This window comes from Mirounga leonina, unplaced genomic scaffold, assembly GCF_011800145.1.
Source record: "Mirounga leonina isolate KUSES-001 unplaced genomic scaffold, KU_Mleo_1.0 Mir_94, whole genome shotgun sequence".
NCBI classification, from domain to species: domain Eukaryota; kingdom Metazoa; phylum Chordata; class Mammalia; order Carnivora; family Phocidae; genus Mirounga; species Mirounga leonina.
The window spans coordinates 41,737,069-41,754,970 of record NW_023270855.1 but is presented as its reverse complement, the minus strand read 5'-3'; the positions used below and the strand labels follow the sequence as shown (position 1 = coordinate 41,754,970).

Below are 17,902 nucleotides of genomic sequence, written 5' to 3'. Positions count from 1 at the left end.
ACTGGACAAGACCCTACCTTCTTGGCTTTGGGTCTGTGCCCTTCTCCCTGGTGCCTGGTTCTGCAGTTCAAGACCTCCTGCCACACCTCCCAGGACCCTCCTAGCAAAGTAGCTCTTAGGGGCTGCCTTGGCTGGAGCTGGACAGATGAGACTGGCATAGTGGTGGGTAGCAGTGGTGACATGTGGTGTGGTTAAGAGGAACACCCTTTCTCACTGGGATCCCCCACCTCCTAGGACCTTTTATTGTGGAGCCCATGGCTGCCAGCAGACCAGAGCCTGACAGCTCCTCAAGGCCCCAGTTTGGCTCTAGGACACCTGACATCACAGTGCAGGAGCTGGATCCAAGGTCTGGCACACATGCTGCCCAACTTGGTCTTAAGCTGCACGGAGGAGAGGGAAAAGACCTGTATCAAGAAGTCAAGTAGTTCTTTGCTTAGCGGGTGCTAGGATGCTAGGCCAGCAAAGGCCCCAAAGGGACCTAAGGGCCAAGCCAAGAAGCTGTGGTGACTTCAGTAGGTCTATGAGGTGGGGGCAGTGGCAAGGAGACTATTCCCAGGCTAGGGTGGAGGAGACAGCATGTGTGGGGCTTCTGAGGGTTGGGAAGGGGCTGGCTGCCCGGCCCTAGTAAGAACGACAGCAGCACTGTGTACAATTAACAAAAAGGTTTGTATTAGAACATTTACACTCAGGGAAGAAAGAGGTATCTGCATCATCAAATGTGGAATGTTGAAGAAATAGTTAAAATAAATAAAAGATTCCGACCGCGGCTGGGGCTGGCTCAGGCTGGGACTCACAGAGGCCTCTGCACATCAGCTCCAGGCTGCAGGGGCCAACGGCCTGGCCATACTGGCCTCCTCCCCGACGCAGCACAGCTGTGCCTGGGACACAGAGAGTCTCAAGCGCTGGTGCAGCCAGCAGGCTCACTCCCCGCTTTCCTCACTTATCTCTGTGACAATGTCTATCAGGCTCTGGAGCCCAAAGATATAGCCAGCATCCTGGCCCTCATGTACCACGCTGTCCTCGCCATACAGCCTGCAGGTGGTGTGTGCAAAGTCGATCATGCGCACGTCCACTGAGCTGGTGCCGATGGGCTTGTAGGCATAGGCACCAGCAGACTCGTCGGCTGACTCCTCTGACAGGTCCTCCAAGTCCTCAGCATCTGAGTCCAGGGCCACCTCAGGCCATTCCTTGCCATCATAGATGACCAGTAGGGAGCTTGAGTAGAAGCGGTAGGACTCCTGTCCCTCCAAAATGGCCTTGAGCTCAGTCAGCTTCTTAAGCACCGGGCCCAGGAGCTCACGGCGCAGGTACCGACCGTTGTGGAAAAACTGGAAAAGTGCCTCCTTGAAGCCCTGCACCGATAGCTTCCGTCCATGGTACTTGTTCATGAACATAAGCTGCCCACTGCCTGCCTGGTACACCTGTGGGAGGGAGACCAGCGGGTTAGGTACTGGCAGCCATCTCAAAGCCTGCACCTGGGGAACGGCAGCAACAGGACAGCCCTGGATCAGATCCTTTAACCTGCTAAGTACACCAGTCACACAAGACACTATCCTCTCTGATCAACCACCACTCAGGATGCAGCCCTCTGACCTGGTTCCGTCCACAGACCCCTGCTTAGTGTATGGATCGGGGGAGAGGGACTAACCTTCTTGCCTTTATTCCCGCTCCTGCCCAGAGGCTCTGGACTCAGTCAACCAGGTGAGCCCCAGAGGGTTCACCCAAGCAGCCATGCTTTCTTCCTAACCAGAGAGCGAGAGACTCCCTCAGTCACGCTGGAATCTTGGGAAAACAGGACTACACCAGGGTTCGGGAGTGGCAGCTACTGGATGCCCTAGCCAGCCCACGCTATACACCTGCATCCCCCTCACCTGCATGCCACACACACGGACACCGATGACTGCAGATGTGCTCTGCTGGCACTTGCGGATCTGGTTGGCTGCCTTCTCTTCTGAAGCATCGTCACCGTGCTGGCGGGTACCCATCTTGAGGTCCAGGACACAAGGCACCTCATAGCGGGAAGTCAGGTTTTCCAGTAGGATGAATTCTGAGTGGTTAAGGACAATCCTCCCTCTAAAGAGAAGGTGTTGCTGCATGGGGCCTTGGCACTCCCAGGGCACAATGCCTGCACGCAGAGTCTCAAAGAAGCCTGAGTCCACAGAAGGCCACAGAAGGCCCTGCCACAGAATGGCATGCTATCCCCCCCATGTAGGGAGCCCAAGGCTGACTAGAGGGCTAAAAGGCGTATTCAGTTCTTGTCGGGGAACTGCCTGGGTCCAGACTCAACACAGGCCTGGGCTTCCCCCAGTCTGGGAGACACACACACACCACTTCCTGAACTCAGCAAGGTGTGGGAAGAGGGTTCCGCTCTATAAACAGAGTATTGAATAAGTCCTGTAACCTTATATGTGAACTGAAATATCGATATGAACTCATGAAAAATTTTCTCTTTAAAATAAATGTGTATTGGGGCATCTGGGTGGCTCAGTCAGGTGAGCATCTGCCTTCAGCTTGGGCCATGACCCCGGAGTCCTGGGATCGAGCCCCGCATTGGGCTCCCTGCTCAGCGGGGAGCCTGTTTCTCCCTCTCCTCCCTACTCATGTTCTCTGTCACTATTTCTGTCTCTCTCTCTCTCTCTAATAAATAAATAAATAAATAAATAAATAAATAAATAAATAAATAAATAAATAAAATCTTTAAAATAAAATAAAATAAATGTGTATTGGGGCATCTGGGTGGCTCAGTCGGTTAAGCATCTGCCTTCAGCTCAGGTCATGATCCCAGGGTCCTGGGATTGAGCCCCTCAGGAGGTTTCTCAGCCCAGTGGGGAGCCTGTTTCTCTCTCTCTGTCAAATAAATAAATAAAATCTTAAAAAATAATAAATGTGAATTTCCCCACTGTGGCACCGAAAAGGTCTAGAAACAATGACCTGCTAGATGTATGAGCACCCCAGCACCCAGACCAGTTTTCCTAGGGCAGGCATTGGTGAACTATGGCTCCCTACTTATATGGCTTGCAAACTAGAAATTGTTCTTAAATTTTTAGGTCATCAAAAAATATATATAATACTTCACGACACATGAAAATTAAATGATATGCAAATCTTGGTGACCACAGTTTTACTGGGATACAGTCACGCTCACTCATTTACATTATCATCTGTGGGTACTTTCGTGCCACAATGGCAGAGCTGTGACAGACCGTACCGCCTGCAAAGCCTGAAACATTTACTATTTATTTGGCCCCCGCCTGAAAAGGCTTGTAACTCCTGCCTTAGAGAAATGAGGAACTCACATCTGGAGCAGGAAACATACATGGCCCTGGAGCATCTTTTCATACCAGAAAGTAAGACAGTCATCATAGACTATCGTGATTGTGTCAGAAGGACTCAAGAGCCTATTTTAAAAGACCAAACATGGGAGAATTTGTGCATCAGTACAGATAAAAACTGCAATGGACTAAACCACATCAAGTATGTTTAAATTCAGATTCATAATGATGCTGAAAAACTCACTGGTCACCTTTGGAGGATGTTGAAAAACCCACCCATTATTCCAAGTATTTAGTAAATAAAAGAAAAGAAACATTTAATCTGCCTTTCCTATATCAACTATACCTCAGGATAAGCATATAGTTGAAGAGAAAAAGTTTATCTTTACAGATTCTAGCTAAGGAACTACAAAATTAGAAAACTGCCTAGTGGAAAAATGATCTAAGGCAACAGCAATACAGGAGAGAAAGACAAATAGTGCACTTGCGTACGGCCAATACCATCGCAGAAGGATTCTTGGCCCCACCCCAAAACTGACCCTGAATTGATCAAACCTGGAGATCAAATTATCAACTTAATGGAAACAGAGGGAAAAGAGTAACATGTAAAAGACACCACAGAAATGTAATCAGTAAAATCCAGATGATGGGAAACTTTAGAAGACCTAGTTTTTCTTTTTAAAGATTTATTTATTGGGCGGGGGAGGAGGAGAGGGAGAGAGTCTCAAGCAGACTGTCTGCTGAGCATAGAGCCCGATTCGGGGCTTGATCTCATGATCCTGAGATCAGGACCTGAGCTGAAACCAAGAGTCAGCCGCTTAACTGACTGCACAACCCAGATACCCCAAACACCTAGTTTCTTTGACAAGAAATTTCCAAGAAGAAAAAACAGAAAGGGTATTTAAAAAGACTTAAACATTTCGACCAAATACAACATATGAACCTCACATGGATCCCCATTCAAACAATCTATCAGTAAAAACAGATTTATGAGACAATTAGGAAAATGTGGACAGACTAGATATTTGATAATAAGGAATTATTGTCTACTTTTAAGGAGCAATAATGGTAATAATGTCTTAAAATATCCTTCTCCTAGAGATCCATGAAACACTTCAGAAAGAGCTCGGCTGAGGGTGCTAAGTATAAGAAGACAGTCATGGCAGGAGTCGCACATAAGTGAGTTAACTGCTGAACCTGGGTCACTGGTACTTATAAATTCAAAGTATTATTCTATGTTTAACATGTTTAAAATATCCCCTAGTAGGGGGCGCCTGGGTGGCTCAGTCATTAGGCATCTGCCTTCGGCTTAGGTCATGATCCCAGGGTCCTGGGATCAAGCCCCGCATCGGGCTCCCTGCTCAGTGGAGAGCCTGCTTCTCCCTCTCCCACTCCCCCTGCTTGTGTTCCTCTCTCGCTGTGTCTCTCTGTCAAATAAATAAATATTTAAAATAAAACTCTCTCCCAATGATGACTTGACCGCTGCCACTCGATGGGAGAATCAGTAGAACCCGTATGATCTTATTTGGAATTGACATTCTCTATTGTAATTTTGTTCCTGTTTATTTTTAAATTTTCTTTTTGTTTCACTGGAAAGGAAAGATGATGCAAGTGTACAAGTTGCTTTGTTACAGTAAAACTAAATGTGTAAAAATTTATAAATTTATCAGTAAATAAAAAAAGTAAAAAGTTAAAAATAAAAAATAAAGCATGCTCAATTCTGAGGAATTTCCCCCTCCTAAGATTAAAAAAAGAAAGAAATCAGTGAAACACAGCTTAATGGGCTAGCAGGGGGAAAAAGAAAGGCCCCTGTGCTATTCTTCATGTGCCAGTCTGGTGAACCAGGACTGAAAGGTCAGCACCCACCCGCCACCCCAACCCTGGCAGGTAAGCAAGGGAACTTCTGAAAACACGAATCAGCCCCTTACACTCTAGGCTGAAGGCTCCCTGGTGCAGGTTGGTCCCTCCATGGGGTGCCCCTCACCTGCTTCCCCACCACCTGTGTTCCCAGATCAGCCCCTGCTCCTGTGGGAAAGGATATCTGCCCGCGGTTACCGCATAGGGTGCCCTGGCACAACCGTGACTAGAAAAGAAACCCAACTTCTCTGCGCTCTTAGGATCTCACCCACCCTCTCTTCCCCCAAGGCAGAGATACTCTGTGAACAAAGGATACTGTACTGGTTCCGATGTTTTGCATTCTCCTTCATTCTCTGTAACTGTTGCTGGTGACACTTCATGCTCCAAGGGTTATAGTGTTTAAGCTGGGAACTGACATTCCCCTTTTTCTCTACACTGTAGTACAGGACTTCAGATTTCTTTAACCACTCAAATTCTTCTTCTAATTTATGGCTGTGTAAGGAGACAAGAAGTCAATAAATCACAATGTCTTACCAAAATTCAGGGCCAAAGAGGCATGAAAGAACTTTTGGAGTGGTGGGAAGTTTGAGATCTTGATGTGGTGGTGGTTTCAGTGTATACATTAAACACTTCAAACGGATACATTTTATTATTAAGTATATTATACCTCAAAAAGTTGATTTTTAAAAAATTAAGGGGCCAGCTCACTGTTTTTGCTATAGTAAGGAAAACCTAAGATGCAAGAACAGCCTCTGCCTCCTCCCCTGCACCCCCACCACTCCCTCCCAAGCAGCCTTTACTGCCCGGTTCTTCTAGGTGGTACCACCCCCCTGGCTTCTGATACGTGCAGGTTCCCTGATTCTAAATGCTGGAGACTGGGGAAAGCTGAATTGAAATCCCATGGGAATAAGCCAACTTCCTTAACTACATTGTAAGTACTTCGATTTATATATATTATTTATATTTTTACAAGCTCTGCCAAGGAGTGGCACCTGGAAGGCTCTGTATAGGTGGATCCTACATTTCAGGGATACGTAACTGACCATTTTGTCTCTCACCATCAGTGAACAACCGGAGGTGCTGGGATGGCTCCTGTCTCGGTTACTGCTGCATCCCCAGGATGCAGCACAGGGCCTGGCACAGGGCAGCTGCGGAAGCAGTGAGTGACTAAAACTCTTTTATAGCTGCCACTGTAGCTGTTTATCCAAAATGGCATAATTTAATCCAGAGTCTTTTTTTTTTTTTTTACCTTGTATGATTAGACTTTATTTCAAAATAAATTAACTAGCAGGTTATATCCTAACAAAAGGCTAATGACATTTATAAGGCAGAATAAACAACAAATTAGATGACTTCATTATATCTGCCTCTTTTTTTTTTTTTTTTTTTTTTGACAGAGATCAGGGAAGGGGCAGAGGGAGCGGGAGATAGAGAATCCTAAGCAGGCTCCACCTCACGATCCTGAGATCATGACCTGAGCCAAAATCAAGAGTTGGACACTTAACTGACTGACCCACCCAGGCGCTCCATGTCTGCATTAATATAAGCGGATTTGGGTGATATGGTGCAAATCTGATTCATTGTTAAGTCTGTACTTTCCTTTGTTCATAACTTCCATTTAAAAATCAATTCCTAGGGGTGCCTGGGTGGCTCAATCTGTTAAGCATCTGATTCTTGATCTTAGTTCAGGTCTTGATCTCAGGGTTGTGAATTCAAGCCCCAAGCTGGGCTCCCCACTGGGCAGGGAGCCTACTTAAAAAAAAGTTTTTTTTTTAATTAAAAATAAATAAACAAATAAAATAAAAATCAGCTCCTAGACTTAGGATATATTTTCAAAGGCCAAAGTGGTAAAATTGCACTTAAAATCTTTTTTTAAAGGTACATTTTTTTTTTTTAAAGATTTTATTTATTTATTTGACAGAGAAAGACACAGCGAGAGAGGGAACACAAATGGGGAGTGGGAGAGGGAGAAGCAGACTCCCCGCCGAGCAGGGAGCCCGATGCGGGACTCAATCCCAGGACTCCAGGATCATGACCTGAGCCAAAGGCAGTCGCTTAACCGACTGAGCCACCCAGGCGCCCCTAAAGGTACATTTTTAAGGGGGCACCTGGGTGGCTCAGTTGGTTAAGCATCTGCCTTCAGCTCAGGTCATGATCTCAGGGTTCTGGGATCAAGCCCCATGTCATCGGACTCCCTGCTCCTCAGGGAGTCTGCTTTTCCTTCTCCCTATGCCCCTCCCCCTCCCCAACCCATGCTCTCTCTCAAATAAATGAAATATTAAAAAAAAAGGTACATTTTTATGAAGCTTTCCATAAATTTGGTAAGTCATTTTTATTTTAGAAAGTGCACAAAACTCCCTTTTTGTACACACCCAACCTATATTTGAAAAATCAAGTGATTATCTTTTGTCCTAATTATAAAATACGAAAGAAATGTGGTATTTCTGGGGTGCCGAGGTGGCTCAGGTGGTTAAGTGTCCAACTCTTGGTTTCAGCTCAGGTCATGATCTCAGGGTCATGAGATCGAGCCCAGCACAGGCTTCCAAGCTCAGCAGGGAGTCTGCTTAAGATTCTCTCTCTACCTCTCACTCTGCCCCTCCCCGCTGCACACTCATGTGTGCGTGCATGCTCTCTCTCTAAATACATCTTTTTTTTTAAAGAAAAATTAAAAAAAAAATAAGAAACGTGATATTTCTACAATCCAAAGGTAACCTCAGTGCTGAAGAGATAAATGCATTGCCTTTTAGCTTCACATATAATACATTAAGAAAACATCTACTATGTCTTTTCTATTTTCTATTTCAAAAATACTCATCTTAAAATGCTAATATTTAACACAAACTTCAAAAGTGTAACCGAGAGTCATTAAAGAGAAGCTGCCACCTGGGAACTGGCCACTGAGTGACAAGGCACCTACTAAGTCCATCATTTGAGTCCCTAGCTCCAGGGACCTGGGCTGTAACTACGATCCCCTGACACCTCCCCTTCCACAGAGTACAGAGTGCCCCCCCCCCTCAGTTTATACCTACCTCTTCATCTTCTCCTCTTTCCTGTGCTGCCTCACCCAGTCCTTGGGGCTCTTTTCTGTTTCTAGGACATGATGTTTTTTGTTTGTCCACCTCAGGAGCTTACTTTTTGGTTCACAGTCTGAATTGTCTACACTGTCCACAGTTCCGTGGTCCCCCTTTAATGGATATGCTATTAAACATAAGTTCCTGTCTTCATCTTCTTCAAAGCGTACAGACACCACACCTGAAAGGGGGGTGAGGAGCAGAGAGAACTTTTAATTCCACAGAAGATGTGTTATAAATAACATGATTGTAACATTTGTTTTTTTCTTACCCTGTTCCTTAGTCTCTATGTTGCCAGAGGCCCCAAACTCATCTGCAAACCTAACAAATATCAAAACAGCTAGAAAAGATGACACCATACAAGACAAGCGATTAGGGAGCAAACATGGCCGAGAGTCTTCCTCTCTGATGCACTCAACAAGGCAAGAGCCAAAGAATTACAAGACACATTTTTCCATCATTGAAAATGTTTATTAAGTTTTATGTAATTCTTCTAATCCTAAGAGAGACGTAAAAACATTTGCTCTTTATATCTTGTGGGATTTTTTGATGCCCTAAACAGAAACTCTGAAGGCCTGAGGTTTGCTTTAAAGCAGAGCCTGAACACAGGGGGAACAAAGGTTTGCCCTGAGGGGTAAGAAGCATCCAAGGGTAGGGAAGACTGGGCAAGCAAAACAAAATAAAGGAGTAAACAAAACAAACCACACAGCACAACAGACACCCTAGCAAAGGCTTCTTGCAGCACCCCCACACGGGTGGGCACCCCAAGCCTTTTATCCTCAAACATGTTACTTTATTGGTCTTTGCAGTCACAAAAGAACAAAATGAACACAAGGCAAAAGGGTCGGGCCGGGAGCACAGACGCGTGGTGGCCTTGAAAGCAGCTCTCCCCCTTGAGTCTCTAGAACCTGCCAAGTGTAATTAGACAGTCTTTGAGGAGGGGGCTGCCAGGTGGGAGCGTTTCAGCAGGTGCCGACGAGCGCCTTACAACCGACTGGCTGAACACCTTTCCTCCCAGGCCTCTCTGGCCCGGGATCACTCAATTTGCTCAGTCCTTGCTGCCCGCCCGCTCGCTCGCTCGCTGCAGGGGAATGCGTGCTCAGAGAGAGATGACACTTCTGAGGTGGTCCCTGGCTCTGGGCGCAGAGGAGCAGAGGAGCTGGGGTGGGGAATTCAGGGGACCACACTTCCCTGTGGCCATGGGGAAAGAACCAGGGGGAAAAAGGGGGCAGGGGCGGCCAGCTAACAAGGGGCCTTTGGCTTTGTCCTGGAAAAAACAACAGAGAAGGACCAAGTGAGGGCCCTCAACTCCCCCACCTCCCCACCATAACACACATGCATATTCAGAGTACAGAGAGAGGCGCCCAGTACATTCTGTCTTCAAAGAGCATGTTTCAACAGTCCCAGAAGAACCTAAGTTGTTCAAGAGTCTTTTGTATAACCAGGCAATGTATATTTAATTTCTTTCTTTTAATGGATTCTTTGATTTACAAAATATCCCCCCACCCCAGGAAAGACCACACCATGCTGGTGGCTGCTGATGTCACCCCCAAAAATGCATTATAAAAAGAAAGAGAGAGTCACCATATGTGAATCAAAGGGTTGCCATAACATTGCAATTTCGGGGACATTCCGTAATAGCAAAGGGCTTCAGCTAATCAGCACAGGCCTCCCACTCCTGCATTCCATCTGACTCAACCCTGCTCCCAGCCTACCTAATCACCAGGGCTTCTGGTTTCCTGGAGGACAAAAAGCAGGCTGCAAGGATTCTGGGTAAAATCCTCCCAAAGTCTTCCCCCGCTGCTCCCCCATGGGGGCTATGGGTTACTGTGATCAAGAGACACCTGAACATAAAACACAACTACACTTCCACCAAAAATAAACTCAAAACAAATCCACAAAACAAAACAATTGAGCAATCTTACCAGGGCTTGCAAACTGAGGGTGTGAGGCGCTGGGCTCAGGGCCAAGAGGAGGAGGAGGAGGGAAAACACAAGAGTGAGGGGAGGGGTGAGGGCTCCCGGGATGGCTGCCCGGGCCTTCCACGGCTGCGCCGCCTCGCATCTCCTCGCCAGGCGATGGGGACCCCTATGGCAGCGGGGGCTCACCTTTGTACTGGGGAGTGAATTTGCGCATCTCGGCTGGGAGGGTCTCGTAGAACTGGTGCTCCCTCGGAACCAGGGGCTTGCATAAGGTCGTCTCGTTGAAGCGGAGCACGCATGAGTGCCCCCCGACCTGGTGGACAAAGGGCTCCAGCAGGACGCCCTTGGTGCGGGGCTCCACGTCCATGGCCCTGAAGGCTGGGCTCATCCTCCAGGCGCAGGCGGCAGGGAGAAGGGGGAGGCAGCGGGGTCCAGCGGCCAGCGCGTCCTCCGTCTGTCGTCTGTCCGTGCGTCCGTCTGTCTGGCCTCAAGTCCTCCGTCGCGCGGGCCAGGGCGCTCTGCCGGAAGCAAAGAGAGACACTGGCATTGGAAGCGTCCTGGGAACTGCCTTAGAGCCGAGAGCACTTCAGCAGAAAGACAAACAGCCGGACCTCAGGCAGGGCCCCGCCCACGCCGCCCACCCCGGCTCCGCCTCCTCCCGCAGAAACAAACAGCCGGAGATACCGCGGGGCGGGGCCAGATTCCGACACGCAGGGACTGGCCCCAGGTGTCCCCAAATTACCCGTGCCCTCCACTAGGCGGGAAAAATGCAAAGCCACGGCAAGGTAAAGGCCCATTTCAAACCAAATAATTCAGTTTAAATCTTACCATCTTCTAGTAAGATTAACTTCATACATTTTTTTAAAGATTTTATTTGAGAGAGCGAGGGCGCGCTCGCGCGCACGAGCCGGGGGAAGGGCGGAGGGAGAAGCAGCCTTCCCGCTTAGCAGGGAGCCCGCGCCAGGGCTCCATTCCAGGGCTCGATCCCAGGACCCCGGGACCACGACCTGAGCGAAGGCAGCCGCTTAACCGACTGAGCCACCAAGGCGCCCCCATATATACATATTTTTAATAATTTTTTAGAGTAGTTTTAGGTTCAGAGCAAAAATGAGAGGAAGATAACTGCCCACAAAACTACCTGCCCCCACACATGCCATTGCCTTCCGGTTATCAGTATCTCCCATCAGAGTGATACGTTTGTTAGAAATGATGTTGAACCTACACTGCCTCATCATCCTAGATTACATTAGGGTTCTTAGTCGTTAATTATATTTTTATAAAATGCAGTTAAAGGGAAAACCTGCTTACTCACCATCTGGTAAGATTTACTCCCCCAGGGTATCCACTCCCCTCCCTCCAACCCCAAAGGCCAAAGACAAGCCCCATTAACCTTACTAGCAGTGGAGCTTGGGCCTAGCTTTAATGATTAACGTCTGTATCTAAAAACAACTGATCAAGGCTGGCTAACTCCATTTAAAAAGATACATGGTGTTCTAGGTCACTGACTATTTTTATCAATTCCATCCTGATCTCCAAAAGCTGGGGCACACCTTTAAACCAAAGCTGTGCTCCTGGGGTAATCAGGGCTCCCTCATCCACTCTGAGGTTCAGGGTCTTAGACCTGACTTTGCATCCCTAAACAGCCCAGATCTCAGCAAAGCAACCTCTATGCAGCCGTTAACCACTTCAAGGCATGTCAAGCTAGTTCTGTTTTCTGCCTGTAGTTTACAGACTACACAGTTGCTACTAGCACTACTTACAGGCCATGGGACATCCCATTATCTGTAGGGTTCTTAATGCGAACTCTTCCAGTTCCCATTACCCCAACTGACATGCTGGTGATGAGAAAAGGTCTGCTGAAGATGTGCCCACTGTCCTCTAAGGCGAGTCAAGCACCCATTACATGCTAGGCTCATTACAGAAACTTACCTCATTTGGTCCGTGGGATACTTTCCGTGAAGAAGACACTATTCTCCTCTCTGTTGCAAACAATGACGCGGATTTGGGGAGGTGAGGAAACTCATCCAGGGCCAGGGACAACAAGCCACAGCTCCCAAATGAACCTCAAACTGTTGGATGTCCTCACAGGACCACCTCTAGGTCCCAGGGTCTTTGAAACTAGTGCCCTGATACAGCATTCCTCCCATGTACATGGGACATTTAGCCTGGTGTGAGGGTGCCTTCACCATGTATATTTTCTATTTATAACGCAGCCTCTCTTAAAAAGTTTAAACAGGTTGTTAATCTCTTTTAGAGAGATCCGACTCTGGGCCCCAACTGGACTCGAGGATTAGGAATCAATAAGCTTTCCTATATGCACAGAGACGAAAACCAAAGGTCCTGATTTCTCTCCTGGCACCACCTTCTCATCATCACAGAAGCCCTCAGGAGAGCATGTGCTGAGGTTTCTAAGCTCCCAGATGAGTACATTCCAGCCATTCCAGACTCTCTCCAGAAGGTGGAGCTCTGAGATACTTGACCACACCAGACCTTCCTTTAGAGATTGCACAGACTAGTTCATACTAATCCACTGAGACCTCTGGAGTAAGAGCAATACCAAAGAAAAGCTACTGTACTGACTCAGTCGGTCTCCCAGTACCCAAAAACAAACGAGGTACCATAATTACTTGTCAATGTACAAGACGCTCCTCATGGTCCAGGCTTTAGAAACACAATCCAAACCTTTCCTTAAAGTATAAACTGCTTTAGTCGTCAGAGTAATGGTAACACCAATGTGAATCCCTTTCCAACTCTGTTCAAAATTCCTTAAGTGTATTCAATTAAGTAGAAAAATCTCTCTCTCCAGGTATCTCTCTTATCCATCCCTACCCTAATAAATCTACAACAAAAACTGGTCCTTCATGGCAACTCTCTAGAGTATGGGGTGTATGGGTGTGGCTGGAGGCCAAAAGGCCAGGTGTTATGTCTTCATCTCCTCCTCCCAGGTCCTCAGTGTATTCATTAGCTGCTGGGTATGATGTGGCACCTTGCCACCCTCCCCCCAGCACCTGACTCTGGCAGTCCGCAGGACATTGCTCCCTAGAGAATCATCATTACCTTGGGTAGAGAGGCAAGAAAAATAAGGCTAATCCTCGCCTGAGACAAGCTGATGACAGGAGAAACTGCCAAATATGAGGTGGAGTTAGGGAGACAACTGATTTACCCTGTAGTGAGGTGGAGCCAGATTCTAGTCCCAGTTCAGCTACTCAGTTGCTTGGAGAAAATCTCCAAGTCCCTGGCTCCCTCTGGATTCCGGTTTTCTGGTTTGTAAAATGGAGACAAGAGGCATGGAGCAGACCTCAACTGTGTGGGTGTATAATACAATTAGTAAGCGGTAACTAGTAGTTTGTTTTATTTATTTATTTATTTTTTATTTTTTTAAAGATTTTATTTATTTATTTTGACAGAGAGAGACACAGCGAGAGAGGGAACACAAGCAAGGGGAGGGGGAGAGGGAGAAGCAGGCTTCCCGCGGAGCAGGGAGCCCGATGCGGGGCTCGATCCCAGGACCCCGGGATCATGACCTGAGCCGAAGGCAGACGCTTAACGACTCAGCCACCCAGGCGCCCCTAGTAGTTTGTTTTAATCAAATAGGAAAAAAGAGTAAATATCATTGCATTGCACATAATAAGGTAAGTCCTATTTTGTGATTCTTTCATTTTTTTAAAAAAGGTTTTATTTGACAGAGAGAGAGCGCGCGTGCACACACACACACAAGTAGGCAGAATGGCAGGCGGAGGAAGAGGGAGAAGTAGACTCCCTGCTGAGCAGAGAGCCTGATGCTGGGGTTCGATCCCAGGACCCTGGGATCATAACCAGAGCCAAAGGCAGACACTTAACCAACTGAGCCACCCAGGTGCCCCTTTGTGATTCTTTTATTTCAATTATGTTTAGTCTCTCAATATGAACATAAGTATGGCTTCACCATACCACGTATTTCTCACATTTGGGGTTGCAGATGAAGAAGTGGAGCTTCTGTTCTAGCTTCCCTTATAGGCTGCATCTCTGTGGGAAAATGAAGGATCAAACTTCCAAAGGATTACACACAGATCAGCTCGCTCTCTAGTGGCCTCAACCTGGCCAGAAGAAAAATGCCCCAAACACCTGCTCTTTTTCACCTGCTACTCTCTCTGTCCCACATGTGGTTTGAGCAGAGGGATCTCTCAACAATTTTTAAACATCCACGGTCTGAGGCCCAAGTTTCCCAGGAATCCTGGAGTATTAGTGGTTACTGAGAAGTCCATGCAAAATATGTGGACCCTGTGCCTAGGGAGAGGGGGAATAACCATAAAATACTGCCTTCAGATTTAGCATCTATTTTAGCTTTCCACATTGCCTCACATTGGTCCATGAAACTACGAACAGGTAAGGAAAACAATATAATTCATCCTAAGACAGGACACAGATTTCCTCCACAGTCCATCTCCCTAAATCTGTCAAATTGGTTTAAGGATCTGCTGGAAACAATGCCTTAATATTCTCAGCTTCTAAAATATTGCAGATAGGGGTGCCTGGGTGGCTCAGTTGGTTAAGCGTCTGCCTTTGGCTCAGGTCATGATCCCAGGGTCCTGGGATCAAGCCCCACATCGGGCTCCTTGCTCAGCGGGGAGCCTGCTTCTCCCCTGCCTGCCGTTCCCCCAGCTTGTGCTTGCTCTCTGTCTCTCGCTCTCTCGTTCTCTGTGTCAAATAAATAAAAAAAAAATCTTAAAAAAAAAAATGTTATACACTATGACTGGGACAGTAATTATAGGACTGCATAAATTTGTCAAAATTCATCAAATTAGACTTAAAATTGATAAGTCTTATTGTATATAAATTATACTTCAATAGAGGGATTAAATTTTTTCTTACACTTTTTAATATACCAAATTTTCATAAGTACATATTATTTTAATAGGCAGAAACAAATTAGACTTAAAAAGGTCATACTAGCTGTTAAATAGCTTTGATATACAAATGCTTTGGTTGAGATTTACCTTCCCATACATTCTAACTGGGCTCATTTGCCTCACACTGAGCATCTTGAGTCACTCCTGCCAAGATGCCTGGGTCACCATCTTGGTCAAAGTAAGGACTCCCCCCTCCCCCCTTTCTGTGAAGGCATTCCCAGATGGTACAGACCTTCAGAGACAGCCATGTTTTCCCTCATAAATCCATGACACCCACTGCTAAATCTAAAGCCATTTGCTCATTCTGAAAGCCTAGTTTTTATCAGGGTCTTAATACTAGCAGACTTCTACCAGTTGCATGGTTATCTTTTTCAATTCTTGTAAAGTCAAAGCAAAAGCATCCTTTACACCCAAACAAGCAGAACAGAAATATAAAGGTCCAATAAGGCTTTCTGTAAAACCCATAAGGAAAGAAAAATCAGCATCAAATCTGCTCCTATTATACTAGCTTCCCTGTTAGTTCTCAAACATGCCTAGAATATACCTACCTCAGGGCCTTTGCACTTGCCATTCTCTCTGCTCGGTACACTCTATCCCCTTGGCTCACTACTCTCTTACCTCCTTCAGCTCTTTATGCAAATGTAACTTCTTTAATGAGGTCTTCCTTAGCAACCCCATCTGAAAGTGCCATACACCTCCCTGTCCACACTCTTATACAACCCTGCTTTATTTCTCTTTAGCACTTATCACCACCATCTAACATACCATATGTTTTCTTATTTGTCTTATTTTTTGTATCCCTCATCCTGACCCCACCAGAAAACAAAGTCCATAAAATCAGAGATTTCTGACTGCTCTGTTCACTGCTAAATCTCCAAAGTCCAGAACACCAGCACAGAGTAGTTACTTCATAGGATGTGCCTCAAGTCACTACTGCGTCATGAAAACCTGCACACAGATCAACAGAGGACTCAAAAGGCACCCATGGCAATTATCCAAACCCACACTAATCATACAGTGAGTACAATTATTAAAATGAGGCATGCAACACACTTTACCAAATATATTCTGAGCACTGACTGGTGTTAATTTTGCATTTATAATTCCCCATCTATCAAGTCTGCATTAACTGGGGAGTATAAATGAAGGACCCTGCACATGAACACTCATCTGGGACCTGGTAATATGGAAACATTTCATGTAAACAAAGCTTAAGCTCTTAATGTAATGACAATCAATCTCTTGGAAAATTCTCTCTTGCGGAAAATCAGGCAAGAAAAGAATGGTCATTTAAGAATAAACTTTAAAAATGTGGCCCCCGGGCGCTCGGCTGGCTGAATTGGTGGAGAGCGGGACTCTTGATCTCAGGGTTGTAAATTCACGCCCCACACTGGGTTTAGAGATTACTTTAAAAAAATGTAGGCTCAAGAAGATTAAAATTCTATCATAGCTTAAAACAAATATACTAACTAGCATTCAGAAATTATGTGTTGGTACTGAGTTCACATCCCAAACACCCAAGGTTTTCAGGTTGCAAAGTTATCATTAAAAGATAATTATCCTGGGGCGCCTGGGTGGCTCAGTTAGTGCAGTATCTGCCTTCAGCTCAGGTCACGATCCCCGAGGCCCTGGATGGAGCCCTGCATCAGGCTCCCTGCTCAGTGGGGAGTCTGCTTCTCCCTCTGCCTGCTGCTCCCCTTGCTTGTGTTCTTTCTCTCAAATAAATAAAATCTTTAGAAAAAATAAAAAATAAAAGATAACTATCCCCATCTTTTGCAGGCAAAGCAAAGAAAGGCCATGGGTTGGTTTGAGTCTCTGCTGAAGGCCTCCTTCAGCAACACTGGTGGGTCTGCCATCCAGCTTTAAATGAGTTGTCTTAGCAAGACAATGCAGAAGGAAAATCATTCCTCACATGACCTGGACTTACCAGGAAGCTGGGTAACAGATGAGGCATTAATTCCTGGTAACAAAATGAACATACAAAAAGGAGTTTTAGCAAAATAAAGCCAGGAAGGAAGAGGAAAGCTATCAATGTTTGCCTTGTGGGAGGCACCAAGGATAAGGGCTGACCAGACTGATCCATCTGGGTACAGGGCATCAAACTCCCACCAGCGTGCCACGGAGTTTAAGCCCCATCAGGACATCCCCCCCTCCACCTTTTTAAAAAAGCTTTTATTTTTAAGTACTCTATACACCCGATGTGGGGCTCAAACTCATAACTCTGAGATCAAGAGTCGCACACTCCACCAACTAAGCCAGCCAGGCACGCCCCACCCCCATCAAGACATCTCTTACACCCCACTGTGAAAGTACTTACTCCCATGTCTAGCAATAGAAGAGTGCACGACAGACTATCAGGATATTTTAAGTTTGCTTATCAATTTTATGACTTTTAAACAATTTGAGAAAATGCTTACGATATCCTTTTTTAAGTGAAAGAAGATATAAAATTGTATAATCTATATTGTCTGAACTAGGTCCAAAGAATTACAAAGGAAAAGACTAGCAAAAAGTACCAGCTATGTCACTGAATCATATACTTAAAAATGGTTAAAATGATAAATTTTATGTTACGTATATTTTACTACACACAAAAAAACTAAAAACAAAGTACCAGCTACTCACAGGGGTCATGGCTGCCTGCCCCCTCCCAAAGCCCTGTAGTCACTGCATTAAAAATGTTGAATGCCTTGAAGTCTCCCAGATCACCTATGAAAGAAACTTGATACAGGTTTCCCAAATTTGACAACAATCCTAAAAATTTACGTGGCATAGATGAATTGTGAAGCTTAAATAAAGTGTTCTAAGTTGTCAATAATAGAAAGCAGATGGGCATCAGCCTAGGGGAGCAACTGTGTGTCCTTTCTATAGAAACAGTAGAACAGGGGCAC

General features: G+C 46.0%; 1 protein-coding gene across 4 annotated transcripts in view; it reads right to left on the bottom strand.

Annotated features, from left to right (window-relative positions):
- Positions 1-647: 647 nt before the first annotated feature.
- IP6K2 (inositol hexakisphosphate kinase 2) overlaps positions 648-17,902 on the bottom strand; it is a 29,731-nt gene continuing 12,476 nt past the window's right edge. For 2 of the 4 annotated variants that reach the window (XM_034997967.1, XM_034997968.1), the window contains exons 2-6: positions 10,309-10,640; positions 8,159-8,381; positions 5,446-5,621; positions 1,872-2,047; positions 648-1,421 (exon numbers count right to left, since the gene is read on the bottom strand). In XM_034997967.1, the coding sequence (XP_034853858.1) occupies positions 921-1,421; positions 1,872-2,047; positions 5,446-5,621; positions 8,159-8,381; positions 10,309-10,510 (1,278 nt within the window). In that variant the 5' untranslated portion in view covers positions 10,511-10,640 and the 3' untranslated portion in view covers positions 648-920. Of the gene's footprint in view, positions 1,422-1,871; positions 2,048-5,445; positions 5,622-8,158; positions 8,382-10,308; positions 10,641-12,051; positions 12,102-13,285; positions 13,488-17,902 lie in introns of those variants that run through there. The other 2 variants (XM_034997969.1, XM_034997970.1) reach the window with 2 other exon arrangements.